We start from the raw sequence: 26,881 nt of genomic DNA on the forward strand, positions 1-26,881 counted from the left end.
TGGGTGGCCTCTAAGTAGCACTGATTCTCCCAGTCCTCTGACCATTGGCCTGCTCCCTGGAGCATGTGTGTGGTGGCCGGGCAAGGCTTTGGCAACCAACGCCATTGTAGGGGTCTGATGGACCAAAGGAGAAATTGCACTCGGCGGTTTGGGAACATAGTTTAGTACCAGTACCCCTATATCATTAGTGAGATTTCCCCTGGGCATGAGGGCCCCTTGACCACAGTAGGGAGGTTTGACTTAACTATAGTAACTTTGGTTGGGAAATATATTAAAATAGCTCTCATCAAGGTTGGCACTGTGTTATTTCCATGTGTTGTTCACCATGGGGCTCAGGGTAGACGTTGGTGGCTAGTGGGCTTTACGTTATTATACACACACAACAGTTTCCATTGGAGTTCTCAAATACCACTTTGCTCTCCTACTGGCAGGTGTATGTCTCCCTGCTGGTYGAGGTTAGTTACACAAGGCTGAGGCCTGTCTGAACGCATCTCCTTCAACAGCCTTGTGACTCACACTGCAGTCTGTACAGACGTCACAGGTGGGGTGAAAATGTGTACACACACATGCACACACAAAATAAAAAGCAGATGCCAGTCACAAGATGTGACAGCAGTTCCAAGAATCAACTCGTAGACGAGGTACTCAGACCAAAGTCAGGATGACAGTAGAATTAATGGAAAATAATCTATGGGCACAGTGTCAAAATGCAGGCCCTAACAGGTTGCGAGTCATGTAAGCTTGTGTTCCTTATTGTTCTAGAACCACTTTGAAACACAAATCACATCTGTCTGTATACAGGAAAGTACTGCAGACATCCACATCCTGTTTTTTAGTTTGACATTTTTTACATTTTAGTCATTTAGCAGATGCTCTTATCCAGAGCGACTTACAGTAGTGAGTGCATACATTTTCATATTTGTTCGCTGTGGGAATCGAACCCACAACCCTGGCGCTGCAAGTTCCATGCTCTACCAATTGAGTAAATATTCCTAGGTTTTTATATTAAAAAGTTGGAAGTTGAAACAGTTCTTTCTCACCATATGAACTTGCATAGAGATGATTAATTTGTATTCTTGACACACACAACATTTAGGTCACTCCAGATAGGACCTGTGTACCATGCTCAGTGGTTCACCTGACATTTAGGTCACTCCAGATGGGACCTGTGTACCATGCTCGTGGTTCACAGTGACATTTAGGTCACTCCAGATGGGACCTGTGTACCATGCTCAGTGGTTCACAGTGACATTTAGGTCACTCCAAATGGGACCTGTGTACCATGCTCAGTGGTTCACAGTGACATTTAGGTCACTCCAGATGGGACCTGTGTACCATGCTCAGTGGTTCACAGTGACATTTAGGTCACTCCAGATGGGACCTGTGTACCATGCTCAGTGGTTCACAGTGACATTTAGGTCACTCCAGATGGGACCTGTGTACCATGCTCATTGGTTCACAGTGACATTTTAGGTCACTTCAGAGGGACCTGTGTACCATGCTCAGTGGTTCACAGTGACATTTAGGTCACTCAGATGGACCTTGTACCATGCTCACGTGTTCACAGTGACATTTAGGTCACTCCAGATGGGACCTGTGTACCATGCTCAGTGGTTCACAGTGACATTTAGGTCACTCCAGATGGGACCTGTGTACCATGCTCAGTGTTCACAGTGACATTTAGGTCACTCACAGATGGGACCTGGTTTACCACTGCTCAGGGTTCACAGTGACATTAGTTCACATCCAGATGGGACCTGTGTACCATGCTCCGTGGTTCACAGTGACATTTAGGCCACTCCAGATGGACCTGTGTACCATGCTCAGTGTTCACAGTGACATTTAGGTCACTCCAGATGGGACCTGTGTACCATGCTCAGTGGTTCACAGTGACATTTAGGTCACTCCAGATGGGACCTGGACATGCTCAGGGGTTCACATGACATTTAGGTCACTCCAGATGGGACCTGTGTACCATGCTCAGTGGTTCACAGTGACATTTAGGCCACTCCAGATGGGACCTGTGTACCATGCTCAGGGGTTCACAGTGAAGTCCCTATCCAGCAGACGACCTGGTGATGATCTGATTCAACCTCCACAGTGGTTCCCCAAACCTTTTCTGCATTGTGACCCAAACTAAAGCCATGTAGCACATTTCCAGAATTCAATTAATGGGATAATTCACACTCAGTTTGTACAACTGATGTGCCGGGTGTCTTCACAACAGTTTTAAAATAATTTTTAGACAAACTTGTAAAAAATATGCATGCCATCACAACATGCTATCACAAATATGCATGCTATCAAATGCACTTAGTTGTAAAACTTGTGAACTGGGCCAATCCTTCATTTGGGCAACTGCTGTTACTAATCCAAGTCTCCAGAACAACTCTATAACCCTTTTACTAGACCTGCTGGCCGTAAGACTGTCCGGGAACAAGCCTAGCCTTCTCACTACCTGGTGGAGCTGTTTAACAGACGGTGTGTGCTGACTAGGCATTCCCCAGATCACCTGATGTATTTGACTAATTTGTCTGCTAGTTTGCACACAGTCAAAAGCCTCTCTCTAGAAAAGCCTCAATTGCAGGTGGTATAAAGCAATGGAAGTGTTGCTCTCACCCAAACACACTTGTGTGCGCGCGCGCGCGCACACACACACATACATACACACTCTGGGGTAAGGTGCTGTCAAATCATTAAACTAAAATGAGTCGGTTGGGTTTTCCACTTTCCCATAACACAAAGTATAGTCAAGATAGACACAAAAACATGGTTACAAACAGGTATTTTATTTTATTTTATTGGAATACATAATCCACTGTACAGTTGGCAGCTTCGAGAGCCCTACATGCAGAACGCGGTAAGGTTAAACATGCACAAACGTATATTACCCTAGGACAGAAAAAGCATCCTGCACAGTTTGCTGTGTATCACTGACACACAGAGAGAAGCTCAGAGGAGCGACATCCACAATAACCCTTTTGATCTGATTTCATAAATGTTTCTTTCTGGTTCCCTCCAGCCGCTTTAAGAGTCATTTCTATTCATTTATAAACACACTGCAATATAAAATACATGATTTCCAACTTGATCGTACAGAACGAAATTCCTCTGTATGTCTATGTGGGAGTGTGAGTAGGTGTGTGTGGAGAATATCCAGTTGTTCATGTTGGAGTGTGTGTAGGTGTGTGTGTGTCTCGAGTCCTGAACATCTCTTTCTTTGGCAGCACTTACATACAGCACACAAGATGAATAAACCCTGAATGCATGAGAGAGAAAACAGAGAACCTGTTAGAATGACTGATTCCTGAACCGCTAATAACAGGACGCCACATGGAGAATGACTTTAGCCTGCGTGGACGGAGCAGACACGCTCTTGATAAAACGTACATTACTCTCAATAGTCTCTGTCGGCTTGCCATCTCATGTCATAGCTCGAGATCATGACATCTCTCACATTAAAAAAACAAAAACAGGAAGTACTCTCCAGGAGTGCATTAATGAGAAAGATGCATATCTAGCAACAACAAAATCCTACATATATTTCAATAAGGCCCACTTTACAAAATTACAAGATTTTCTTAAATAAAATCTATCCGATACAGCTTCCAAAATAAAACATCTTTTGTTTTACAAAACTGAAACAAAAAAAACATGAGTTGAAAACAAAAGAAACCCTCAAATTGAATATTTCCCCTTATTTCAGCACAAATAGTTGAAGAGACAGGGTCTCCATCTTGGAAAACACTGGCGCTGTCTCAGACTGTAAACTGGAAATACTATGGAATGATTATGGCACAATTTTAGAAGGCAGAGACACACATAAGTGCCATGACTAAGGAAATCAAAAAAAAAACAAAAAAAAAGGACTTTATAATAATCTGTACAATAAACGTGACAGTCCACAACTCCTCACATTATCAGACGAGTTGTTTCGCAATTGCTCCAAGCAACTTTTTCAATTTGGCCGGTGCAAAAACACACATTTAATATATATATATATATAAACATCTTTGATGACCATACATTCAGCGAAGAAAATAAAATCACAAAGAGTGGAATACATTTCTCAGGGATAAACGCAAATGGAACTTTTGACAAAAGGGCGGCTAAAAGGGGTCTTACTTATGTAGGGTCTTACTTATGTAGGGTCTTACTTATGTAGGGTCTTACTTATGTAGGGTCTTACTTATGTAGGGTCTTACTTATGTAGGGTCTTACTTATGTAGGGTCTTACTTATGTAGGGCCTTACTTATGTAGGGTCTTACTTATGTAGGGTCTTACTTATGTAGGGTCTTAATTTAAGTGCTGGTTAAGTGCAGATTACCGTTTCTGATGTCCAAAGACACCATGAACCCTCGCCTTACAAAAAAGGCCTTACAGGACTAATGGCAAGTCACTCCAAAGAGCCATTTCTGCTCTCTGGTCCCGCTCCACTAACTACATTCTAAGAGAGGAAAAAAACAATGGTTCGTAAATAACAGATGTTTATACACCAAAAGTTACATAATGAGGAATGTTAAGAGTTTAGTTCTCATCTCAAAAATAGGTTTTTCCTGTCTAAACCTAGTCTCCCTCTGTCAGATTAGGGATGATCGGAGAAGGTCAATCTCCCTACAGCAGCGATCACTCTTGATTATCTGAGCAGACAGGGGTGCTGGCCTTGCATCATAGGATCAATGAAATATGATAACCGACCCATGGTGATGTAGGTCTATGGGAATGACAGCCTGTGATGTTCCTGGGCTCAACTTTGACACGGACCTCTGAAATCAGCATCTCATTAAGATGGGCTGGAGTTCACTAGCCAACTGCAGACTATCAAACCCCAGTGAGTGAATCGCAACAAGAGTCTGCACAGACACTTTTATATGAGCATCACACATAAACCCTTTGGCTATGATGGACAACCAGCACGTGGATTTTGGTTTACACATCGGAGCGAGCCAGTTCTGACTGGCACTCATCAACTGCCTCCATTTCGGGTTAGTGCTGGCCGCTGCCAAATCGTTTTGCTTTCCTCACAGTATTTATAACCCCCAAAGTCCAAGGGAAAGACGCGATTAGCTCCAGCCTTGACCTTTGGGCTACCCGGGGGCTGTATATCAGTGTCTGCCGGCAAGCTTTGGCAGACTGTAAAACGGCTCTCAGACCTAGCAATACTTATCACGGTCGTTAAGAATCAAGGCATTCTTGGAGGGGAGGGAGGAGGGGGAAGGAGGAGGAAGAGGGGAAACTGGAACCACTGTGCAGGAAAGAAGTGATGATGTCGGAAATACAGATTTGGAATGAGTGGCCTTCTGGCGGTTGTCATCCTGGTAACCGAGGACTGGTCAACAACAGAAGCCTTCTGAAGTGGGTAAGTCATCACGTAGCCCTTGGCACATCAGCGCCGGGCTTCTGAACAACATCAAGCGGTGTGTGTGTTTGCACTGAACACATGTTCACAGGATGGGCCAGTAGCCGTGTAAGGGGCCACATGGCGACACTAATGCTTTATGATGCCGAGCTGGAGCACTTCTGACCGGCAAATAGAAAGGTCAGAACATTTTGGSCAGCGAACATTATTTTAAAATGGGTCCTTTGAAGATTTTTTGGGGGGAAAACAAAAAACGATTCAATTCAAAAGATTGGGGGTCTTTTACTCGGCTGTAAATTTTTCTTCAATTGAAACCACAATGGTCTTCTATAAAATATTCTCTACAAATGTGAAAATCTTTGCAAATGTGTGATGACTGCATTCATTATACTTGTCCACACAATCTTTAGACCAACCTTGACTGAAAAACTAGGGAGTAATTCACACAGCCTAGGCTCAACAGCTTAGTAATGTGTAGCCAGCAGGAGGGGAATTGCACCTCACATTTCCACAAGGTTAGAGGAATACAACGTGGTGATTTCGGGGTTGAGTGATTATATTTGTATTCTTTGTGTGTAATGACTTCTTCCATTTCCCATAATCAATACACTATGAAATCTAAAGGACTGTAAATGGTAGGTCCCCATCACCAAATTGCAACATTCACAATGACAAAAATAGGTATATGCATTTTGTGGTAAATAACAAATAAATATGAAAGCTAAACAGTGAAACGGCTGGTCGGCTGCTACTACACAGGCAATGCTAAATGACAATGACTGACCAGTATCAAGGGGAAACTTCCTACCAGAGTTTGTAGTTCAGAGTTTCCAGAGTATTGCCTGTATGAGTACATCAGGCCTCACCACCTGCCAGACTAGTTGTTTCTATGGCAACCCAGTGATCTCTGTTTCTGGCCAGAGTGACAGAGAACCCTCCCTAATCCAACAATGAAAAGTTCAGTTTAAATATTACAACAAAATACACTTCTATAGAAACAGGGARAAGTTGAGACGAATCGCACCGCAAACACAGTTGCGTGTATCTGGACTGATTGTTCCTTGTGGTGATTGGAGAATTCCTATGTCTGATTGGCTGTTCACAGCAGCGCAGCACATTTTACTGCTAGATCCAGGGCATCAGTTACAGTTGGAGGAAAGTGCGCTGAAGCAGAGCACCATGGGAATAGTAGTCCTGTTCCAGATGACAAATACATGTCCCCCAAGCTTAAATAAGTGCATTCCATCATTCATTGAGTGCAGACAAAAGGGGATGGACCTTCCTTTCTGCTGTGTGTCCCAATAGACGAATTCTAGAGTCCAGTTGAGCAGGGGGAAGAGACGGTGGCGAGCACCAGGGAGCGAATTACTGAGTAACCAAATGAAGCACAATTTGAAGGTTGTTGATCAAAGTACTTGGCTATTATCTTCCTTATTGCATAGGGACGGATGTTGAAGAGGATATTGAGTTTGCAGCCTATAAGAAAATAAGAACGTGTCTATGACAGGGTCCTTGTCTTTGTTGTTCTTGAAGCAGACAACATGCTGGGAAACATGACTCCAAAATGCTCCTCGTATACATTATGTTGAAACATGCAAACTTCCTCAAAGCCCTACAGTCCACCCTCTTTTAGGCCCACAGGTTAAAAATAGATATAGGTGTATGTGTACGATGTGCAAAATAAAACCCTGCAAAAACTGCTATGGTTGTCAGTATGAAGCAAACACATGAACAAAAGCACACCAAATTAAGCAAAAAAAATAATAATATATATATATATACATATATATATATATATATATATATATATACACATTTCCGAGATCAGAGGACGTTTTAAAAAATCTAAGTAATTCGCTCCCTGTTTTGGTCACATCTTCATGCAGCTCGGGGGAGCTCCGCTTGGAAGTTTCAAAGTGAGGTCTTGTAACGGTCCACTCCAAAAGACAACAAATCCTTCCTTCCTGTGTCACTCCCCTCTTCTCTCGCCCCCCCCCCCCCACACACACACACACACATCTGTAGACCCAGTCACCCAAGTGAGCGTCTCTCCCTTGTCAAGTCGGAGCAATACAGTATAATACATCAGGTAGGAGAAGAAGCGAAGAGGTGAGGTCCACTCCATTGCGACACTGTATATGGGCATATTATAATAAAACTGAAGTGGTCTGTGCAGATCAGTGACGTTTATAAACCCTGGATTGCTGACACTGTATAAACCACTGGGAGGCTTTGAAACCACCGGTCGGCCATATTGGCACTCCCTAGAATGAGCAGTCCTCCATAGGAATGTATTCTAGAGTATTTCAATTCAATGTTTTAAGGTCAAAATTACATGTATTTAAGTATTTTGTTGTTGTAGTGGGGAGAGTAAACATTAGTACTCTACAAAAAAATACTTAAAGGGATATTTTTTCATCAAGTTTTTTTATTTTTATGTTTAGCTCACATAATATATTTTAAAAAGTATTGCCAAAGGTGTCTGTAATAGAATGTCAAAAACGTATGTAGACATTAATAAATGCATTTCCATAGCTTCCAAAATCAAGATGGCTGCACGGTGGCTTCAATACAGCACCCAGTCAGTCATCCAGGGTTTATACATGGATGTTGTAGTGGAAGGTTTTACAGGTGGCCATCTTGTTTTTAGACTCAGAAGCATGGGTTGTTGCTGGACAGGAACTTGGCAGGAACTTGCCTGCCACTGCTGTTGCTGGGGAGGGGGGGGGGGGGGGGGGGGGGTAGAGATGTGGGACGCAGTACATTCTTCCTTGTTGTGCAGTTTGGGGGTGATGGAGAGCTCTGGAAGAAAAGAGAGCACAAGTCGTACACTCAGAGAGGGCTGGCTGTGGCTTATTAGAGGTAGGAGTAATTAAACTAGCACATCCTTTGATTAAAGTAACAAGTGCAGTCAAGCGGCGCAGTCTGGAATCATATTTTTATCCTCTGGCCGAGTTCTAAAAAGTTCCACCATAGAAATTAGTAGTAGTCATGGTATTACAGAGCTTCAGTGAGATGAGAAGATAACCCTTCCTGTTGTAATAGTCATGGCTATCACTGACGAGACAACGTGAAGGGTCTTCTCACTCATGAAGCTCTGTAATAGCCATTCTACAACGTGAAGGTCTTCTCATCTCATGAAGCTCTGTAATAGCATGACTACTACAACGTGAAGGGTCTTCTCATCTCACTGAAGCTCTGTAATAGCCATGACTACTTACAACGTGAAGGGTCTTCTCATCTCACTGAAGCTCTGTAATAGCCATGACTACTACAACTGGAAGGTCTTCTCATCTCACTGAAGCTCTGTAATAGCCATGACTACTACAACGTGAAGGGTTTCTCATCTCACTGAGCTCGTTAATAGCCATGACTACTACAACGTGAAGGGTCTTCTCATCTCACTGAAGCTCTGTAATAGCCATGACTACTACAACGTGAAGGGTCTTCTCATCTCACTGAAGCTCTGTAATAGCCATGACTACTACAACGTGAGGGTCTTCTCATCTCACTGAGGTCTGTAATAGCCAATGACTACTAACAACGTGAAGGGTCTTTCTCATCTCACTGAAGCTCTGTATACCATGACTACTCAACGTGAGGTTCGTCATCATTCTCACTGAAGCTCTGTAATACCATACTACAACGTGAAGGTCTTCTTCTCACTGAGCTTGTATAGCCATGACTACATACAACGTGAAGGGTCTTCTCATCTCACTGAATGTAATAGCCATGACTCTACAACGTGAAGGGTTTCTCATCTCACGAAGCTCTGTAATAGCCATGACTACTACAACGTGAAGGGTCTTCTCACTTATGAAGCTCTGTAATAGCCATGACTACTACAACGTGAAGGTCTTCTCATCTCACTGAAGCTCTGTATAGCCATGACTACTACAACGTGAAGGGTCTCTCATCTCACTGAAGCTCTGTAATAGCGATGACTACTACAACGTGAAGGGTCTTCTCATCCACTGAAGCTCTGTCATAGCCATGACTACTACAACGTGAAGGTCTTCTCATTCACTGAAGCTCTGTAATAGCCATGACTACTACAACGTGAAGGGTCTTCTCATCTCACTGAAGCTCTGTATAGCCATGATACTACAACGTGAAGTGCTTCTCATCTCACTGAAGCTCTGTAATAGCCATGACTACTACAACGTGAAGGTTTCTCATCTCACTGAAGCTCTGATATAGCCATGATCTACAACTGAGGGTCTTCTCATCTCACTGAAGCTCTGTAATAAGCCATGATACTACAACGTGAAGGGTCTTCTCATCTCACTGAAGCTCTGTAATAGCCATGACTACTACAACGTGAAGGTCTTCTCATCTCACTGAAGCTCTGTAATAGCCATGACTACTCAACGTGAAGGGTCTTCTCATCTCACTGAAGCTCTGTATAGCCATGACTACTACAACGTGAAGGTCTTCTCATCTCACTGAAGCTCTGTAATAGCCATGACTACTACAACGTGAAGGTCTTCTCATCTCACTGAAGCTCTGTAATACCATGATACTACAACGTGAAGAGGTCTCTCATCTCACTGAAGCTCCTGTAATAGCCATGACTACTACAACGTGAAGGGTCTCCTCATCTCACTGAAGCTCTGTATATAGCCATGACACTACAACGTGAAGGGTCTTCTCATCTACTGAAGCTCTTTAATGCCATGATCTACTACAACGTAAGGGTCTCCTCATCTACTGAACTCTGTAATAGCCATGACTACTACAACGTGAAGGGTCTTCTCATCTCCTGAAGCTCTGTAATAGCGATGGACTACATACAACGTTGAAGGGTCTTCTCATCTCACTGAAGCTCTGTATAGCCGCATGACTACTACAAGTGAAGGGTCTCTCATCTCACTGAAGCTCTGTACATAGCCATGACTCTACAACGTGAAGGTCTTCTCTATTCACTGAAGCTCTGTATAAGCCATGACTACTACACGTGAAGGGTCTTCTCATCTCACTGAAGCTCTGTAATAGCCATGACATACAACGTGAAGGGTCTTCTCATCTCACATGTAAGCTCTGTAATAGCCTAGTACTACGTACAACGTGAGGGGTCTTCTATCTCACTGAAGCTCTGTAGTAGTCCATGACTACTACACAGTGAAGGTCTTCTCATCTCACTGACAGCTCTGTATAGCATGACTACTACAACGTGAAGGCGTCGTTCTGCATCTCACTGAACTCTGTCATAGCCATGACTACTACAACGTGGAGGGTCTTACTCCATCTGCTGAACTCTGTAATAGCATGACTACTACAACGTGAAGGGTCTTCTCATCTCACTGAAGCTCTGTTAATAGCCAGATACTACAACGTGAAGGGTCTTCTCATCTCACTGAAGCTCTGTAATAGCCATGACTACACAACCGTGAAGGGTCTTCTCATCTCACTGAAGCTCTGTAATAGCCATGACTACTCAACGTAGGTCTCATCTCACTGAAGCTCTGTAATAGCCATGACTACTACAACGTGAGTCTTCTCATCTCACTGAAGCTCTGTAATAGCCATGACTATACAACGTGAAGGGTCGTGGTTGCATGTACCTATTGCGGTTTTGGGGTTACGTTTCAGTTTCGGTAGAGCAGGAAAATGAAATGCTACAGTCACTGTAGTTAATTTGAGTTTATTTAAGAAAATCCAAGTGTTGGTATTCCTAACTCCATATATGATCATGAGTTTATAATGCCTGATGAGAGGCACCACAGGAGTACCAACACTAGTATTATTTGAAATGTGAAAAAAACACGATTTCTCAACACTAAATAAAGTTCAATATGCATGTGAACATGGTTCAGACACTTTATAGGTCTATGCTATTATGTTTCCTTACAAAGAGAACAATATGTGCACTGACTCTCATAAAGGGCATCTTTTGCCAGATACTTCTCATTTCCTGCTCCGGGGTAATGTGATGGGCTGTCTGTAGCCCTGGAGGTCATCCATCTGTAGAAGTGCAACAAAGGTGCATTGGCCAATTCACTGACAACTTCAGCTGATTTAGCTTGCTTATATAGAGCGGGTACTACCCGTTTCTGGAAATGGGTGCCATAGGGTGAAGTTCGTAATGTGTCTCGAGCACTTTCACTAGGTGCCGAAACACCCTATTCTCAACCACCGGAGATGGCGCATATCTGCGACTATAAACATACCGTATAGCTCTTGTAATTTTTTGGCCCGTCAGAATCAGCTGTGAAGGGCTGCTTGAATGCATAGGTTGTGTCTTTTTTTGTGCGTTTACGTCTTGCTCCAGTCCGACGTAAACGTGTCAACATATTTGAGGTGTTGGCAGCTGCAGAGGCTGTTCTGGTTGAGCAGTGGAGACATACTCTCTCTGTCCATTCACCGTCTGTAATCTACTGGAAGCCAAAATTCTTCCAAACAGAAGATTTAAACGATGGAGAATCTTCCTGGTTTATCGACCCCACACTCGCCATTGTGTAGAACTAGTTCCCAGCTGCGTCTCACAAAATGACAGTCTGAAATGCGCCAATTAAGGCTGTAGTTGTTTTAACGGAAAAGCCTGTAAAAAAAAAATTCTGCTCAGATTTACTCAAGAGGCATACAATGCAGTGTTGGCATAGCCTATAGGCTAGTGTTTCACAACACACCACACACAACAACCAGTCAAAAGAATGGACAAGGGTTTTTCATTATTTTACTATTTTCTACATTATAGAACACATATGGAATCATGCAGTAAGCAAAAAGTGTTAAACAAATCAAAATGTATTTAGATTCTTCAAAGTAGCCACCTTTGCCTTGATGACAGCTTTGCACACTTGGCATTCTCTCAACCAGCTTCATGAGGTAGTCACCTGGAATGCATTTCAATTAACAGGTGTGCCTTGTGAGACACAGAGTAGGTGACCGGATGATCTTCGCATGTGTGCGTTCTCCGTGAAGCATGGAGGAGTGTGTGATGGTGTGGGGTGCTTTGCTGGTGACACTTCAGTGACTTTTATAATTCATGGCACACTTAACCAGCAGCTACCATATCATTCTACACGATACGCCATCCATCATGCTTTCGCTTTGGACTATCATATTATGTTTGTTCAACAGAGCACAATGACCCAACACACCTCCAGGGTGTGTAAGGCTATTTGAACAAGGAGAGTAATGGATTGCTGCATCAGCATGACCTGACTCCACAATCACCCGACCTCAACCCAATTGAGATGGTATTGGGATGAGTGGACCGCAGAGTGAAGGAAAAGCAGCCAACAAGTGCTCAGCATATGTGGGAACTCCTTCAAGACTGTTGGAAAAACATTCCAGGTGAAGCTGGTTGAGGAATGCCAAGATGTACAAAGCTGTCATCAAGGCAAAGGCGGCTACTTTGAAGAATCTCAAATACACACACTCAAAAAGTTTGGGGCACTTAGAAATGTCCTTGTATTGAAAGATAACACATTTTTGTCCGTTAAAATGACATCAAATTGATCAGATGATAGGTATGTAGACATTGTTAATGTTTTAAATGACTATTGTAGCTGGAAAAGGCAGATTTTTTAAAATGGATATCTACATAGGTGTACAGAGGCCTGTTATCAGCAACCATCACTCTTCTTTCTATTCTGGTTAGAGCCAGTTTGCGCTATTCTGTGAAGGAGTAGTACACAGCGCTGTACGAGATATTCGTTTCTTGGCAATTTCTCGCATGGAATAGCCTTCATTTCTCAGAACAAGAATAGACTGATGAGTTCAGAGAAAGTGCTTTGTTTCTGGCCATTTTGAGCTGTAATTGAACCTACAAATGCTGATGCTCCAGATACTCAACTAGTCTAAAGGCCAGTTTTCATTTGTGCTAACAATAGCAAAAGGGTTTTCAATTAGCCTTTTAAATGATAAACTTGATTAGCTAACACAACGTGCCATTGGAGCACAGGAGTGATTGTTGCTGATAATGGCCTCCGTACACCTATGTAGATATTCCATAAAAAATCTGCCGTTTTCCAGCTACCAGTCATTTACAACATTAACAATGTCTACACTGTATTTCTGATCAATTTGGTTATTTAATGTGACAAAATATTTGCTGTTATTTAATAAAAACAGGACATTTCAAAGTGACCCCAAACTTTTGAATGGTCGTGTCTGTAGTTAGACATATAAACTATTTAAAAAAAGAAACGTCCTCTCATGATTAACTGAGCTTTATTCTTTCAGTCAGAAACTTATACATGCTGTAATATTTGTATGAACATAAGAATTCAACAACTGGGACAAAACTGAACAAATCCGCAGACATGTGACTAACAGAAAGTTGAATAATGTGTCCCTAACGAAGGTGGGGGGGGGGTTAAAATCAAAAGTAACAGTCAGTATCTGGTGTGGCCGCCAGCTGCATTAAGTACTGCAGTGCATCTCCTCCTTGTGGACTGCACCAGATTTGCCAGTTCTTGCTGTGAGATGTTACCCCACTCTTCCACCAAGGCACCTGCAAGTTCCCGGACATTTCTGGGGGGAATGGCCCTAGCCCTCACCCTCCAACTGGTCCCAGACGTGCTCAATGGGATTGAGCTCCAGGCTCTTCGCTGGCTATGGCAGGACACTGACATTCCTGTCTTGCAGGGAATCACACACAGAACGAAAAGTATGGCTGGTGGCATTGTCATGCTGGAGGGTCATGTCAGGATGAGCCTGCAGGAAGGGCATCACATGAGGGAGGAGGATGTCTTTCCTGTAACGCACAGTATTGAGATAGCTTGTTGTCCTTGCAGGCACAGTCCGATTATGCTGTGACACAACGCCCCAGACGGACCCTCCACCTCGATCCCGCTCCAGAGTACAGGCCTCGGTGTAACGCGCATTCCTTCGACGATAAACGCGAATCCGACCCTCACCCCTGGTGACACAAAGCCGGTGATGTCTGGTGAGGACCTGCCTTACAACAGGCCTACAAGCCCCTAGTCCAGCCTCACTCAGCCTATTGCGGACAGTCTGAGCACTGATGGAGGGATTGTGCATTCCTGGTGTAACTCGGGCAGTTGTTGTTGCCATCCTGTACCTGTGCCGCAGGTGTGATGTTCCGATGTATCGATCCTGTGCAGGTGTTGTTACACGTGGTCTACCACTGCGAGAACGATCAGCTGTTCGTCCTGTCTCCCTGTAGCGCTGTCTTAGGCATCTCACAGTACGGACATTGCAATTTATTTCCCTGGCCACATCTGCAGTTCTCGTGCCTCCTTGCAGCATTTTGAACGTGAACGTGCCTAAGGCACCCTGGGCATCTTTCTTTTGGTGTTTTTCCAGAGTCAGTAAAAAGGCCTCTTTAGTGTCCTAAGTTTTCATAACTGTGACCTTAATTGCCTACCGTCTGTAAGCTGTTAGTGTCTTAACAACCGTTCCACAGGTGCATGTTCATTAATTGTCTATGGTTCATTCATTAGTGTTTAAACCCTTTACAATGAAGATCTGTGAAGTTATTTTGGATTTTTACAAATTATCTTTGAAAAACAAGGGATATTTATTTTTTATATATCTCATTCATTCAGTCGGGTTCACAGTGCAGACCGAACCGAGCTCCCCATACAGAACGGTTTGGGATGAATAAGTGTATCGCTGTTGGCTGGGCTCCCTGCCTGTGCCATTAAACCCCTACAACTCATCCAGAACGCCGCAGCCCGTCTAGTGTTCAACTTTCCCAAGTTCTCTCACGTCACCCCGCTCCTCCACTTTCCTCCCACTGGCTTCCAGTTGAAGCTCGCATCGCTACAAGACCATGGTGCTTGCTACGGAGCTGTGAGGGAACGGCACCTCCGTACCTTCAGGCTCTGATCAGGCCCTACCACCAACAAGGGCACTGCGTTCATCCACCTCTGGCCTGCTCGCCTCCCTACCTCTGAGGAAGTACAGTTCCCGCTCAGCCCAGTCAAAACTGTTCGCTGCTCTGGCACCCCAATGGTGGAACAAACTCCCTCACGACGCCAGGTCAGCGGAGTCAATCACCACCTCCGAGACACCTGAAACCCCACCTCTTTAAGGAATACCTAGGATAGGATAAAGTAATCCTTCTAACCCCCCCCCCCCTTAAAAGAGTTAGATGCACTATTGTAAAGTGGTTGTTCCACTGGATATCATAAGGTGAATGCACCAATTTGTAAGTCGCTCTGGATAAGAGCGTCTGCTAAATGACTTAAATGTAAATGTAAATGTATCGTTACACGCCTACTATATAAACTTTATCAGACAATATATATCAACCTCATCAGACATTAAACATACTCTTATCAATCAGCAATGCTAGGCCAGACAGCAGGTTCCTGGGACTTCTCTTTGACATATCCTACCTGGATATTATGAAGCGGAGAGACTAAGACGGTTGGCCGGTTTAGTCGTCGGTCTGACGATTGCTCCACTGTCGATTGCCGCGCCCAGTTCTTCCCTCCGCCCGGCCAGCATGACCCCTATTGGACAAGAGCGCTGGCCTGGAAGCTGTGGTCCTCATCCCTCTGCTGGACCCTACATCTGTCGTGGAGCTCCTCTCGCTCTCATAGGGATCTAAGTCACCGGGCGCCGGCCTCGTCCTCCACGACCCAGGGTTGAGGTCCGTGTCGTCAGCGGCCTAGTCACAGCGAAACAGAAACAACACTTAGATAATTAACTTAACAGCCTGTGAGAAGGGAAATCTTAGCAAGCCGAGGCGGCTGTGGATATGGCCTCTAAACATGGGGAGAAAAAACAAGATACCCCAGTGATATCATTTACATGGGRCTCGACTAGCAAACGAGCCCCCTATAAAACCTACTTGCGTACTTYCACGCAACCTCAAATGACATTGTTCTAGGAACGTGATAGATGACAGTGCAGTTTCTAAACGTCTGAAAGCAAAGGCCTATGATTTCAGTTTAAAAAGGCTGAAGTACTGTAACTAGTAACAGTTGGCTGGAATCCCATCCTTCCTGCCGCTGCAGAACGTTGCCAATTACCCTTAATGGCCGATCTGCATTTCCCAGGGATGACGGGCAGGCAGACAGGAAGCCCACTACAACGCGAGAGGCTGCCAAACTGGCAGGGCAGGCCAAACATGGCAACTTCCTGTTCTATTCACCCCAAAGGGAGGAAATGACCAGAGTACATTCTGCATTGATTACAGCATTAGCACCGAACAGTTGGGTCCCGTTGTACTTCGAGTGTAATCATATGTAAATTAGGCTTCCTGAACACCAAATGTACACCAAACCACAGCATTATTTTCTGAGCCATCTTCACATTTCTCCTGTGGATGCGGATAGTTCACATGACTCCTTATTCTAACAAAAGTGTATGAAAAAGTTTCCGGGTTGGGTGGACCTACACTAAAGTCTAGTCTTCCAGTTCAGTGACCAAAATAAGCAATGTGTGCAAAAATACCAGAAGGAACATTCTCCAAGTTCATTCCCTCTGTGTGAGGTACTAGGGACATGACTAAATCTTAATTCCAGAGAATATTTCTGCTGGATGAATGTCACATTTTAAACGTTGTTAAGCAATTTGATCTGCCACATGAGCAGAGGAAATGTCCGAGGAACGCCAAGCGCTGAAGCCCTCACAATCCTGCTTTGTTCACGCTTCACTGAAATATCTTATGATTGGGGACTGGTATTTTTAGAAAGTAACAAAAAAAAACAATACATCAAATCCAGACCCACTTTTTGTTTTGAGATTAAGTGAAAAAGTTTATCCTTGTTCAAATCTTTGCTAATCCCGTATGTGTTACGGAAAATAGTACATTGGTTTTCTTGAGTTAAAACAGACTTGACAAAGCCTCAAATTCACTCAGTTCTAAAAACCCCCCTTTAGGCAGTAGTCTCTCATGACAACATGTTTGTCTTAAAATACAGCACGGAATCAAAAGGCCATCATAGAAATAGTTTACCTTCGAGGACAACACAACTGGAGTGTTACATGCCTTGCAGAACAAACCATTGCTTCGACATGAAATATGTCTTGTCTTGGTTGTGTTTTAAAAGTCCATGACTTGTGTTCCCAGTTAGAAGCGAACTGTGCCAAAGCTCGGCTACAAGCAGACAATGCTCATTACACCCAAGGTAATATGTTTCAGAGAAGCCTTAATTCAAGCTGGTTATTAACATGAATGTTTTCGAGCACTTTGTCCAGGAAATAATTTAATAGCTCTAACATACCTTGTGGAAACCATTCCTCAAAACCTTTCTTACAGGCCATTGGCATCTCCTCTGTCTGACGTTTTAACCACCTACCAGCTCTTGTCCGTGGAATCGTCCAAGTTCAACTCCAGCACAGATTGTTTTTCCAGGCTTTTAGGTTAAAGTCGGGGTCGAAAACCAACCAGAATGACCACAAGGGCCCTGCGTTTCACTTTGTTGCCACTGGGTTTGACTGACTTGCACAAAGGATGTTTTGTATCTCGATCAGCCAGATCGACCACTGGTCCACAGCCAACCATAAGTTCACAGCCCATTCACATACCCATCTGAGGTTCCTAAGTTTTACAATGGGCTGAAAAAACAACACTGATGTTCTGTGCTGTACCTGAAGGTAAGAATGGAGGGTTAGTGAGGCTGTGTGCAGCCAGTCAACATTAAAACCACAGAGACCATTATAATCTGATGCTATACTGCTGTCATGACTGACATTTCAATGGATGAAGAGATATCCCTCTACGATGAGGGGGTCAAACAAATGACAACCATATAAATGATATATGACCTCCATACTCAACTGGTGGACCGCGGTCCAGATCTGGACCCAGAACTGGATCCAAACGGGCCGCAAGTCCCAACTACCAAAASAAAAATGGTTGGGAACTCAGTCGGGCTACCACCCATGGCATCATAAACACACAAGACATGGAACATTTTGTAGATTTGCAGGACAGGACCGTTAAAACCCCATGCAAAATGTGTAGAATTGCAGGAAATTTGCTTTATAACAGCAAAATGTTCTCTCTGCCAACAAGAGTATTGTGAACAGGTGGGGATTTATTACTATACTGATAAATGACAATATCCATCCGGACCTTTACCACCTAGGAAATGTGTGTGACCGGACCGCCTCAAATAGTACTGGAGTACTATTGAATAGCCAATCAATAAGCTATCTACTGATAGTCGCCCTAGGTACCCAAGGACATCAAGTGCTGTGTCTTCTCTGAAGTGACTATTGATTGTGTGGGGCTAGCCTGGCTAACTTCATTTGGGTAATAACAGACAGAGGTTAAGAAGTCAAATTCAATTTCTATAATCAAAAACTGATAGAAAAATTTGGCTGATCAATGATGGGAGATAGAGGCTTCATGATATGGCAAACCTGCCATACACTGTTGTTGTCAAACACGGATCGATATGGCAAACCTGCCATACACTGTTGTTGTCAAACACGGATCGATATGGCAAACCTGCCATACACTGTTGTTGTCAAACACGGATCGATATGGCAAACCTGCCATACACTGTTGTTGTCAAACACGGATCGATATGGCAAACCTGCCATACACTGTTGTTGTCAAACACGGATCGATATGGCAAACCTGCCATACACTGTTGTTGTCAAACACGGATCGATATGGCAAACCAGCACTTTTGAAACGTTGATTAAATGTGCACTGTCCCTGTAAACATTAACTCAGACTCAACCTAATAAATGAAACATCACCCTGAGACAGCAGAGCTGTGTACAGACAAACAATGAGAGAGATGTCCATGGTGCTTATTGATGCACATCTCACTAACAGTTGACCTTTGACACTGCAATCACTGTCCATGACTAATCATAAACTGTAAAAGCACTACCATTTGACAATACTGTGGTATTGATGCCTCAAGCCCTTTACTAACGAATAGGAAATACACAACTGGAATAAGAGAGGATGACTACCTTTAGTGAAGTTCACAGAAAAACATCTTGGAAATAAGCTCTGTTTACTTATATTCCCATTGCCTGCAGGAGGGCGCCAAGGGCAAGGCGACAATGAGTGACTGAAACACACACAGAAAGCAAAACAACTTAGGCCGTTGATCAGAAAGGTTAGGCGTCAAGATGATATAATGAAGGTTATTTGAGCAATAAGGAACTATGAGTAACCTGGAGAGGCGGAGACTAATTGTGATATCTGAGGCTTTCTCTGCTAAACCTTGGACTGTCTATTTGAAAATTTCTCTCTTTTCTGTAATTTATCACCATATGTCCTTTTTTAAATGTATTTTAAATTTAACCAATATTTAACTAGGCAAGTCAATTAAGAACAAATTCTTATTTACAATGACGGCCTACTCCGGCCAAACCAGAACGACGCTGGGCCAATTGTGCGCTGCCCTATGGGACTCCCACTCACGGCCGGTTGTGATACAGCCTGGATTCAAACCAGGGTGTCTGTAGTGACGCCTCTAGCACTGAGATGCAGTGTCTTAGACTGCAGCGCCCCTCGGGAGCCTTCTAAAAGCAACTTACTGGTAAGTCATCTTTCGAATCCACTCAGACACAGCTTTGAAAGCAGTAAAAGTTTATTCTTGTGCTGGCTTATAAATCACTTAAGCCATAAGGCACGAGGAGGTGTGGTATATCGGGGGGGTTGTGATATATGGCCAATATACCATGGCTAAGGGCTGTGTCCAGGCACTCCGCAATGTGTCGTACATAAGAACAGCCTAGCCGTGGTATATTGGCCATATATCACAACCCCCCCCCCCGAGGATCCTAATTTCCATTATAAACTGGTTACCAACGTAATTAGAGGAGTAAAAAATATATATGTTTTGTCATACCCGGGGTATACTGGCTGTCATACGACGGCTTTCAGCCATTCAGCATTCAGGGCTCCAACCACACGGTTTATAATGATGGTTAGGAGGGGCTTTATAAGGCAGAATGACTGTAATTATAGATCTAAGGGCCATGTTGCCATCATGTTATTTTTTGAATGGCTCGCTTGGCTGGAGATGAAAGGCTTGGTGGAGGGCTTGGGGCTGGAGCCCTCTTTGTTTGTTCTGACTGAGTGGAGCTGGGTGTGTTGCACAGTATCAAACCGAACCCCATCGGCCAACCAGATAACCCAGAGTGACAATGACCCATCTGCAGATTTGTTAAAACAGGGAATCCTGACCCCCTTGACCCCTGACCAGGCAGGTCACTGTGGGTTTGCGACCCCTAATCCCCTCCTAATCAGCTGGACCCCAGAAAAGTACAGTTCAGTGGCTACGACAACAACAAGCATCACTGTTGTGTGATGACCCATCAGATCTACACAATCCTGCTTATTGCTTGTATTAAATAAACAGAACTTGAGTTATGAAGCAGTTACGAATGACACAAAACAGCCCAGAAAGACCATTTCAATGACAACTTCATCAATAAGCTTGTTTTTTTGCTTGTTTTTTCCCCCCTTCATAGGATATACACCATGGGAGATTAATAAGAATGTGGCTGATGGATGATAGGGGTGAGGGGCATGGGGGGGTTGCGACTGGCAACATCAATCTTCATCTCTGGTTATGTCCAGTTTATCTGCAGGAAAACACTAGATTCCCATCCACTAGGCTAGTTTGTCAGTGTGACAAATTGAGATGTTATTGTAGCCAGTTCCCTAGGTTTGCTAGTGTTAGCCGTAGCCACTTGACAAACAGCACACTATTGGACAAGTCGTTTTACTGTGAGGCAGTTGTCATTTTTACCTCATCTATTTGATGCCCTGTATAATCTTTAACACGTCTAGAGTTGTACATCTCTCCACTGTAAGTGGCTGTGGATAAGAGAGGAATGATGATGAGGCCCTTTTGGCTCGAGAGTATTCAGACAGTTCTAGACATGCATTTCAACTGTGTGTGAAACTAAAAGCTTGTTATGCTATGTAGTGGAGGGAGTGTGAAATGTGGACAGAGCTAACCATTGATGGGTAGACTCACGTATGCATGGTACTCAGCATGGTACATTCACATTGATTCTAAAAAGTCAACAATGCAATTAAATCTTCCACTTTTCTGCATTCTCAAAATTCACATAAGAATGCATATTTTTCTTCACGTCAAATACATTCTTATCTCGCTGTCCCAGTACGTGTCAGATTGACTCACTGTCTACCAGTTAGTGTGAACAAGCTCGTATCTCGTCTGTGCTTTAATAAAAGAGGTGTCAGATGAATGACCAAGCGTCCCTGTCAAAACAGCTGACACAAGGACTTCACTCACACATAAATCGACCAGACTACAAGTCATGCTTAAAATATTCATCTGAAAATCTGACACCAGAGACTTAATTGAATTCCAATGAAGAAATCTTTGAAAAACAGTCTGCAGTGCATTGTGGGAAATGGAGTCAAACGGAGTCAAATGGAGGCGAGATACATGGGAGGTGAGCCTTTGAACAATGCTCATCTTCAATTATGTCAGGAATAGGACACCGGCTTGGCAGGGCACAGTTGGTAAGCTCAGGCACAAAAAATACAAGCAAGCTATTTCTTTCCCTTGAGTTTTTTCTAACCTTTTTCCTGTTGAGGTCTTTTCATTTTCATGCTCCCTCTCTTTTTTTGTCCTACCCTTTTCTCTTTGTGCTTACTTCGGCATGAGGAATCAGGTTCAGATAACTGCTGTGCTAAGCTTAAAAATTTTAGGCCTGGCGTCAGTGAAAAAAATTGCATCGGAACACTCAAAGTGGGCACACCAGAAAGCTACAGTTGGTGTTTTCTGGAGTATATTTTCCAAAGATTAGCAATGTAAGTACACATGTATATGCTGTATTGCCATTGGCAAAGTACAAGTAAAGAGAGTACTTTTAAATGTAGGTATGCACTCGGAGCCAAGACTCAAGGCCGTTTGGTGCCCAACATGTTCAGAGATTTAGTTACAGTAAAAACAGAGAAAACATCCCCCTCTTACTCCTTAGAAATAACTAAAAAATAATTGTTTGAGGCTTACAAATGATCTGTCCTCATGTCAAAGTTCCAGATGTAATGTGTCAAGACCAAGCTTAGACATCCAACGTAAACCTTATGAAAATATATGTTGAGCACAACTGCAACGATATTCTAATCATATTAATAGAGACAAATATCTCTGAACATTTCCTTGCCTAAACTCAATGACCAGATATGCAACAGGCTCAAGAGCTATTGTAAGCAAATGGTGGAAGTATAAGAACACTAGTTTTCTTAAAAACAGGTTTGTAAACAGTACAGAAGTTGTCCTCACCATGGGTTGTGTCCGCCAGGGAACAAGCTTCTGAGCGCTGACAGGCTCGTGGGGGATACTCATCCGCAGACCTCCCTCAGTGGGCGACAGGGAGCTTTTTCTCCGGCACACTGGCTCTGCGATGTCCCTGGTGGTCACCACACTGTTGTTGATCCTGCGCATATACAGCTCTGCTGGGGAAGGCTTGGCTGTCCGTGATGTAGCAGCCCTTGTGGCGTTTACCGTCTCCTCCGTGTCCAGAATGGTGGTGGCGCGGTAAGCCCTCCACGTGGTGGCCGACTCTGCCTCGTCCTCAGAGCCCATCCCATACATCCTGGCCCCCCGGCCAGGCTCGTCCACGGATGCCGCCCCCCTGTTCTTCCAGGTGCTTCGCACCGTCACGTTTCTCATCTCTGGGAGGCTGTCGTCCTGGGAGGTGTGGTGGCCATGGTGTTGGCTCCTCCAGCTGGTGACGGTGGTAGTGCTGCTACTGCTGCTCTCGAAACCCGACTCTGTGTCGTTGTTGAAGTCGGAGGTGGTCTCCGGTGACTGGAGGCTGAAGTTGCTTCGGGGGAGTAGGTGCGTCTCTGCACAGGCCATCCCTAGCACCCCTGATTCGTCAGGGCCATCCATGGACGGCCAGGGTGTGATCTCTCTCTTGGGGATGGAGATCTCATAGGGGATGGAGATACTTCCCCTGTGCTCACTGGGGCCGATGACGATGTTGCTGGTGGACGTGTGGCGTTCCTTGACTGGTGGCTCGCTGGATACACTGCTGCTGCGGCTGCTGGTCCTGGAAGAGCTGGGATCGTTGGGGTAGATAGTGATGCTACTGGTCAGGACTGGTTTCGTGGAGATTTTGGGCTTGCCATTGGAGGAGGTCAAGGGCTCTGCCCCACCTCCGGATATCATGACTTCCTTCCTATCAATTTCCACGATGGCTGGCTTGATGACTGCCTTTGACCTCAGGGCTTCCCGTGGGCTGCAGACCCTGCGGAGCTCTATACCTGACGGGGTGTGAGTGGGCTCCAGGGATTCTCCTTCTGCAACCAACAGCATGTGCTGCTCCTCGTCAATCGAGCTCCTGGTGGAGGAGCCCTCTGACTGAGAGTCCTGTACGCGAGAGTATCTGGAGCACTTGGGAGTGGTGGAGGTTCTGCTACTCAGTGCTGTCACCTCAGGCACAGGTTCTGGTTCTGAGGGCCTGGACCCAGGTGATTCAGTCTCAGAGGCTGAGGAGTGGCCCTCAGAGCCATGATCACTGACCATTGGGGACACGTGGGACTTGTAGGCAATGTACGAGCCATTGGCTTTGGAGAGGTTTGACACTGGAAGAGCCTCTTGAACCTGGTCCACAGACTCCAGGTCAGACGCAAACGCATCCTTTTCAAGTGGGGAGACACTGTTGCTCTTGCTTGAGCTTTCAGGCACCACATCAGAATTGTTCGACTCACTGTCACTACCGACATACAATCTAGAAAACGTATCAACTTGGCTTTTTTTGCTTTCACTCTCACTTGGTTTCTGAGATACCTTCCGGTCATTAGCTGCTGGAGGGTAGCGACTAAGAACAGAGAGCTTCTTGCGGTCACTCAAAGATGTGCCGACAGGAGTATGGGCTGCTCCTCTTGTTGTTTTCTCCTCTACCCCTCTGCCTATTTCTTTCACTCCATTGTCAGAGGCAGTTGATGTTCCAGTCTTGGGTGTCCTCCTGCTCTTGTGTGCAGGACTGAGTGCCCTCCTGACAGACTTTGGAGAACTTTCCTCAGAGTTGCTCAGTTCTTTGCTCCTCAGCTTGGTCTCCATCTTGTGCTGCGGGGACAGCTCTCTGCTCTTGTACTTGGGGGTGGCTGGCTCTGCAGCAGGCCTGTACTTGGGCTTGACCTGCCTGAACCCACCCCGGACATTGATCTCCTCATTCTCTGCCTTGCCATTCTCAAGGACCTTTGCTGGACTGCTAGGTCCTCCATTGCCTTGACTGCTGCCTCCACACAGCTCCATTCTAAGCTGCTCCACCTGATCGTTGAGTGCTCGGCTACGGGATCTCTCCTGTTGGAACTTCTCCTGCAGCTCTCCATTCTTGGACTCTGTGTTCTTAAGATCCTCTTCCACCAGCTCCAGCTGCTTCAGACGGTTCTTCAGCCTCTCCACTTCCTGGGTGAGTTCCTTGACTTTGTTGTCTTCCTGGCCCTCAAGTCTGTTCTTCTCATTCTCGGACTTGTTCCTTAGCCCAAAGTCGTCGCCCAGTTTCAGGTAGTCGAGGCTCTTCTTGCGCCCCAGCTTGCCGGTCAGGCCGGATGAGAGGTCGTCTTCAATGCGTCTGGGATCTACCGGGTCAATCCTGTTCTGACGCTCCAGCTTTTCTGTCAGTTTTAGTATAAGCTTCTCATCCTCCTTTTGCTTCTCCAGGAGTTTCTTCCTCTCACTCAAAAAAGTCTGAGTGAGGCCCTTGAGCTTCTCCAGCTCCCCTGCCAGGAACAGCTCTGCCCGGTCCAGCCTTACCTCTGACGTGTCTACTTCCTTCACACGGTCCTTGAGGGCCTCCAGCTCCGAGGACAGCTTCCGGGTCAGATTCTTCTCCTCGTTGAGACTGAGGCACAGCTGGCTGCAGTCCGACTTGCTCTTGCTGAAGGCCTCTTCCAACTTCTCCAGCTCAGCCATTCTCCTCTGCAGGCACTCAATCTCAGACTTGAGGTCCTGGGTCAAGCTCTCCTCCTCCTCCAGTTTCTCTCGCACCGTACGGCAGAGGTCCTCTGCCTTGCACACTTCCTCGTCTTTGCCTTCAATCTTTAGCAGGCGCTTGCGCAGTCCCTCAACATCGCCCAGCATGGAGGAGTTGCTGCCCTCTGCCTGGATGATCTTGTCCTGCAGATCGAGCAGCTCATCTTCTGACTTCTGGAGCTTGTTGGTGGCCTCCTCAAGCTCGTCCAGCCGTCGTCCCAGGCTCTGCAGCTTGTGCTGCAGGTGGCGACTCGTTATGTCTTTATTTTCAGACATCGCAGAGATTATTGTTGTTGTCCTCTTGATGCAAAGGGGAAATTATTTGAACACTTTTTGGGAGGTCCACATTTGTATGGCAGTCCTTCTCTGGTTAAAAAATGTCACAAGCTTGTAATGTTGGGTTGTGTCCAGTCCCTTTATCCTTTCCCCACAATGTCTTCTCCCTTTTCCTTTGGTTGGGTCTTATTCCTTCAACTTCCCTCAGCTTGATGGTCAACATAGGTGTTGATCATCTGAAAGAGAAAAAAAGGAACAGAGTTATAACAGAATTCACCACAGTATCAAATTATTACTCACTGACCCCAATGTCATCAAAGTGATTCAGAGTATTAGCAAAACTGAAAGTAACTTGAATAACTTCCCTCAATTTCTCACATTCATTAGCAGGCATCACACACTAACATAATTAAGTCCAGTTTGCTGAGATGTAAAGAGGCCTGAGTATGGTGAAAGCATGTAGCTCAGAGAGAGGGAGAAAGAGCAATAGGGAGAGAGAGAGAAACAGGGAGTGCGCGAGAGACAGTGAGAGGGCTGGTTTGCCTGTAATTGATTTCACAGTTCCGCCTGATTACTGCGACACAAACCATGAGAAGAGCTGGGCACAGGCAAATACACACCGTAACGCAAAGAGCCAGCAGATGGGTGAGAAGAGCAGCAACGTAATTCTGCACATACACACATGCAGGTGCTCATATAGTCAAATGTACACAGTAACCTAGACTGAAGATTAACAAGATCACGACAACCAAACTGACAGACCATGGAAGTTAAAAATATGCTCCAACTGCAATTCTACGAGGGTACATTTCACCTTGCCTTCTCTTAAGGACACTGGAGGGTAGCATTCAAAAGAACGCTACTCCCACCTTCTTGCATCCTGCTGCCTCCAATGTCCCAGCATCCATTTCTCACTGGCGTTTCTGCTGACAGCAACGGCCACAGGGCATTGCTACACACCACTCATGATTAGGACAGCGTAGATAAAAACAGTCCATATTTCAGTCAGACCAGGAAAATCAGCAGGCATCCTTTTCTATTGGATGTTCAAACTATAAAATGGGGTCATTAGTCCGCAACCTATTACCATTTACAACAGCACTGTTTATATGAAATAATCCCCACCTACACAAAGCTACTGTCCACCTGATAACCCCCTGGTGGACTGAACAGGTACCTGGTAATGGCAACCCTCTCTGATGATGGTAATGCGGGACATTAACACAAAGAACCAGCTTGTCAGGCAGCACGTTTTCTATAAATCTTACCGTTGATGCTTTCCTCCTATGCATGACTCAGGTGAATGTCTAAAACCATCTCTTCCCTCCCCCACAGGGAATATCGAACCAGGAGAGGACGTCATCTGCGCACACAATCACT

General features: G+C 44.8%; 1 protein-coding gene across 3 annotated transcripts in view; it reads right to left on the reverse strand.

The window, feature by feature from the left end:
* Positions 1 to 2,773: 2,773 nt before the first annotated feature.
* Positions 2,774 to 26,881, reverse strand: part of LOC111968926 (leucine zipper protein 1) — a 65,655-nt gene continuing 41,547 nt past the window's right edge. For all 3 annotated transcript variants that reach the window (XM_023994899.3, XM_023994900.3, XM_023994901.3), the window contains 3 exons: positions 22,526 to 25,737; positions 15,674 to 15,948; positions 2,774 to 8,162 (listed from right to left, as the gene is read on the reverse strand). In XM_023994899.3, the coding sequence (XP_023850667.1) occupies positions 15,715 to 15,948; positions 22,526 to 25,501 (3,210 nt within the window). In that variant the 5' untranslated portion in view covers positions 25,502 to 25,737 and the 3' untranslated portion in view covers positions 2,774 to 8,162; positions 15,674 to 15,714. The remainder of the gene's footprint in view (positions 8,163 to 15,673; positions 15,949 to 22,525; positions 25,738 to 26,881) is intronic.

Source organism: Salvelinus sp. IW2-2015, linkage group LG9 (genome assembly GCF_002910315.2).
Source record: "Salvelinus sp. IW2-2015 linkage group LG9, ASM291031v2, whole genome shotgun sequence".
Taxonomy (NCBI): domain Eukaryota; kingdom Metazoa; phylum Chordata; class Actinopteri; order Salmoniformes; family Salmonidae; genus Salvelinus; species Salvelinus sp. IW2-2015.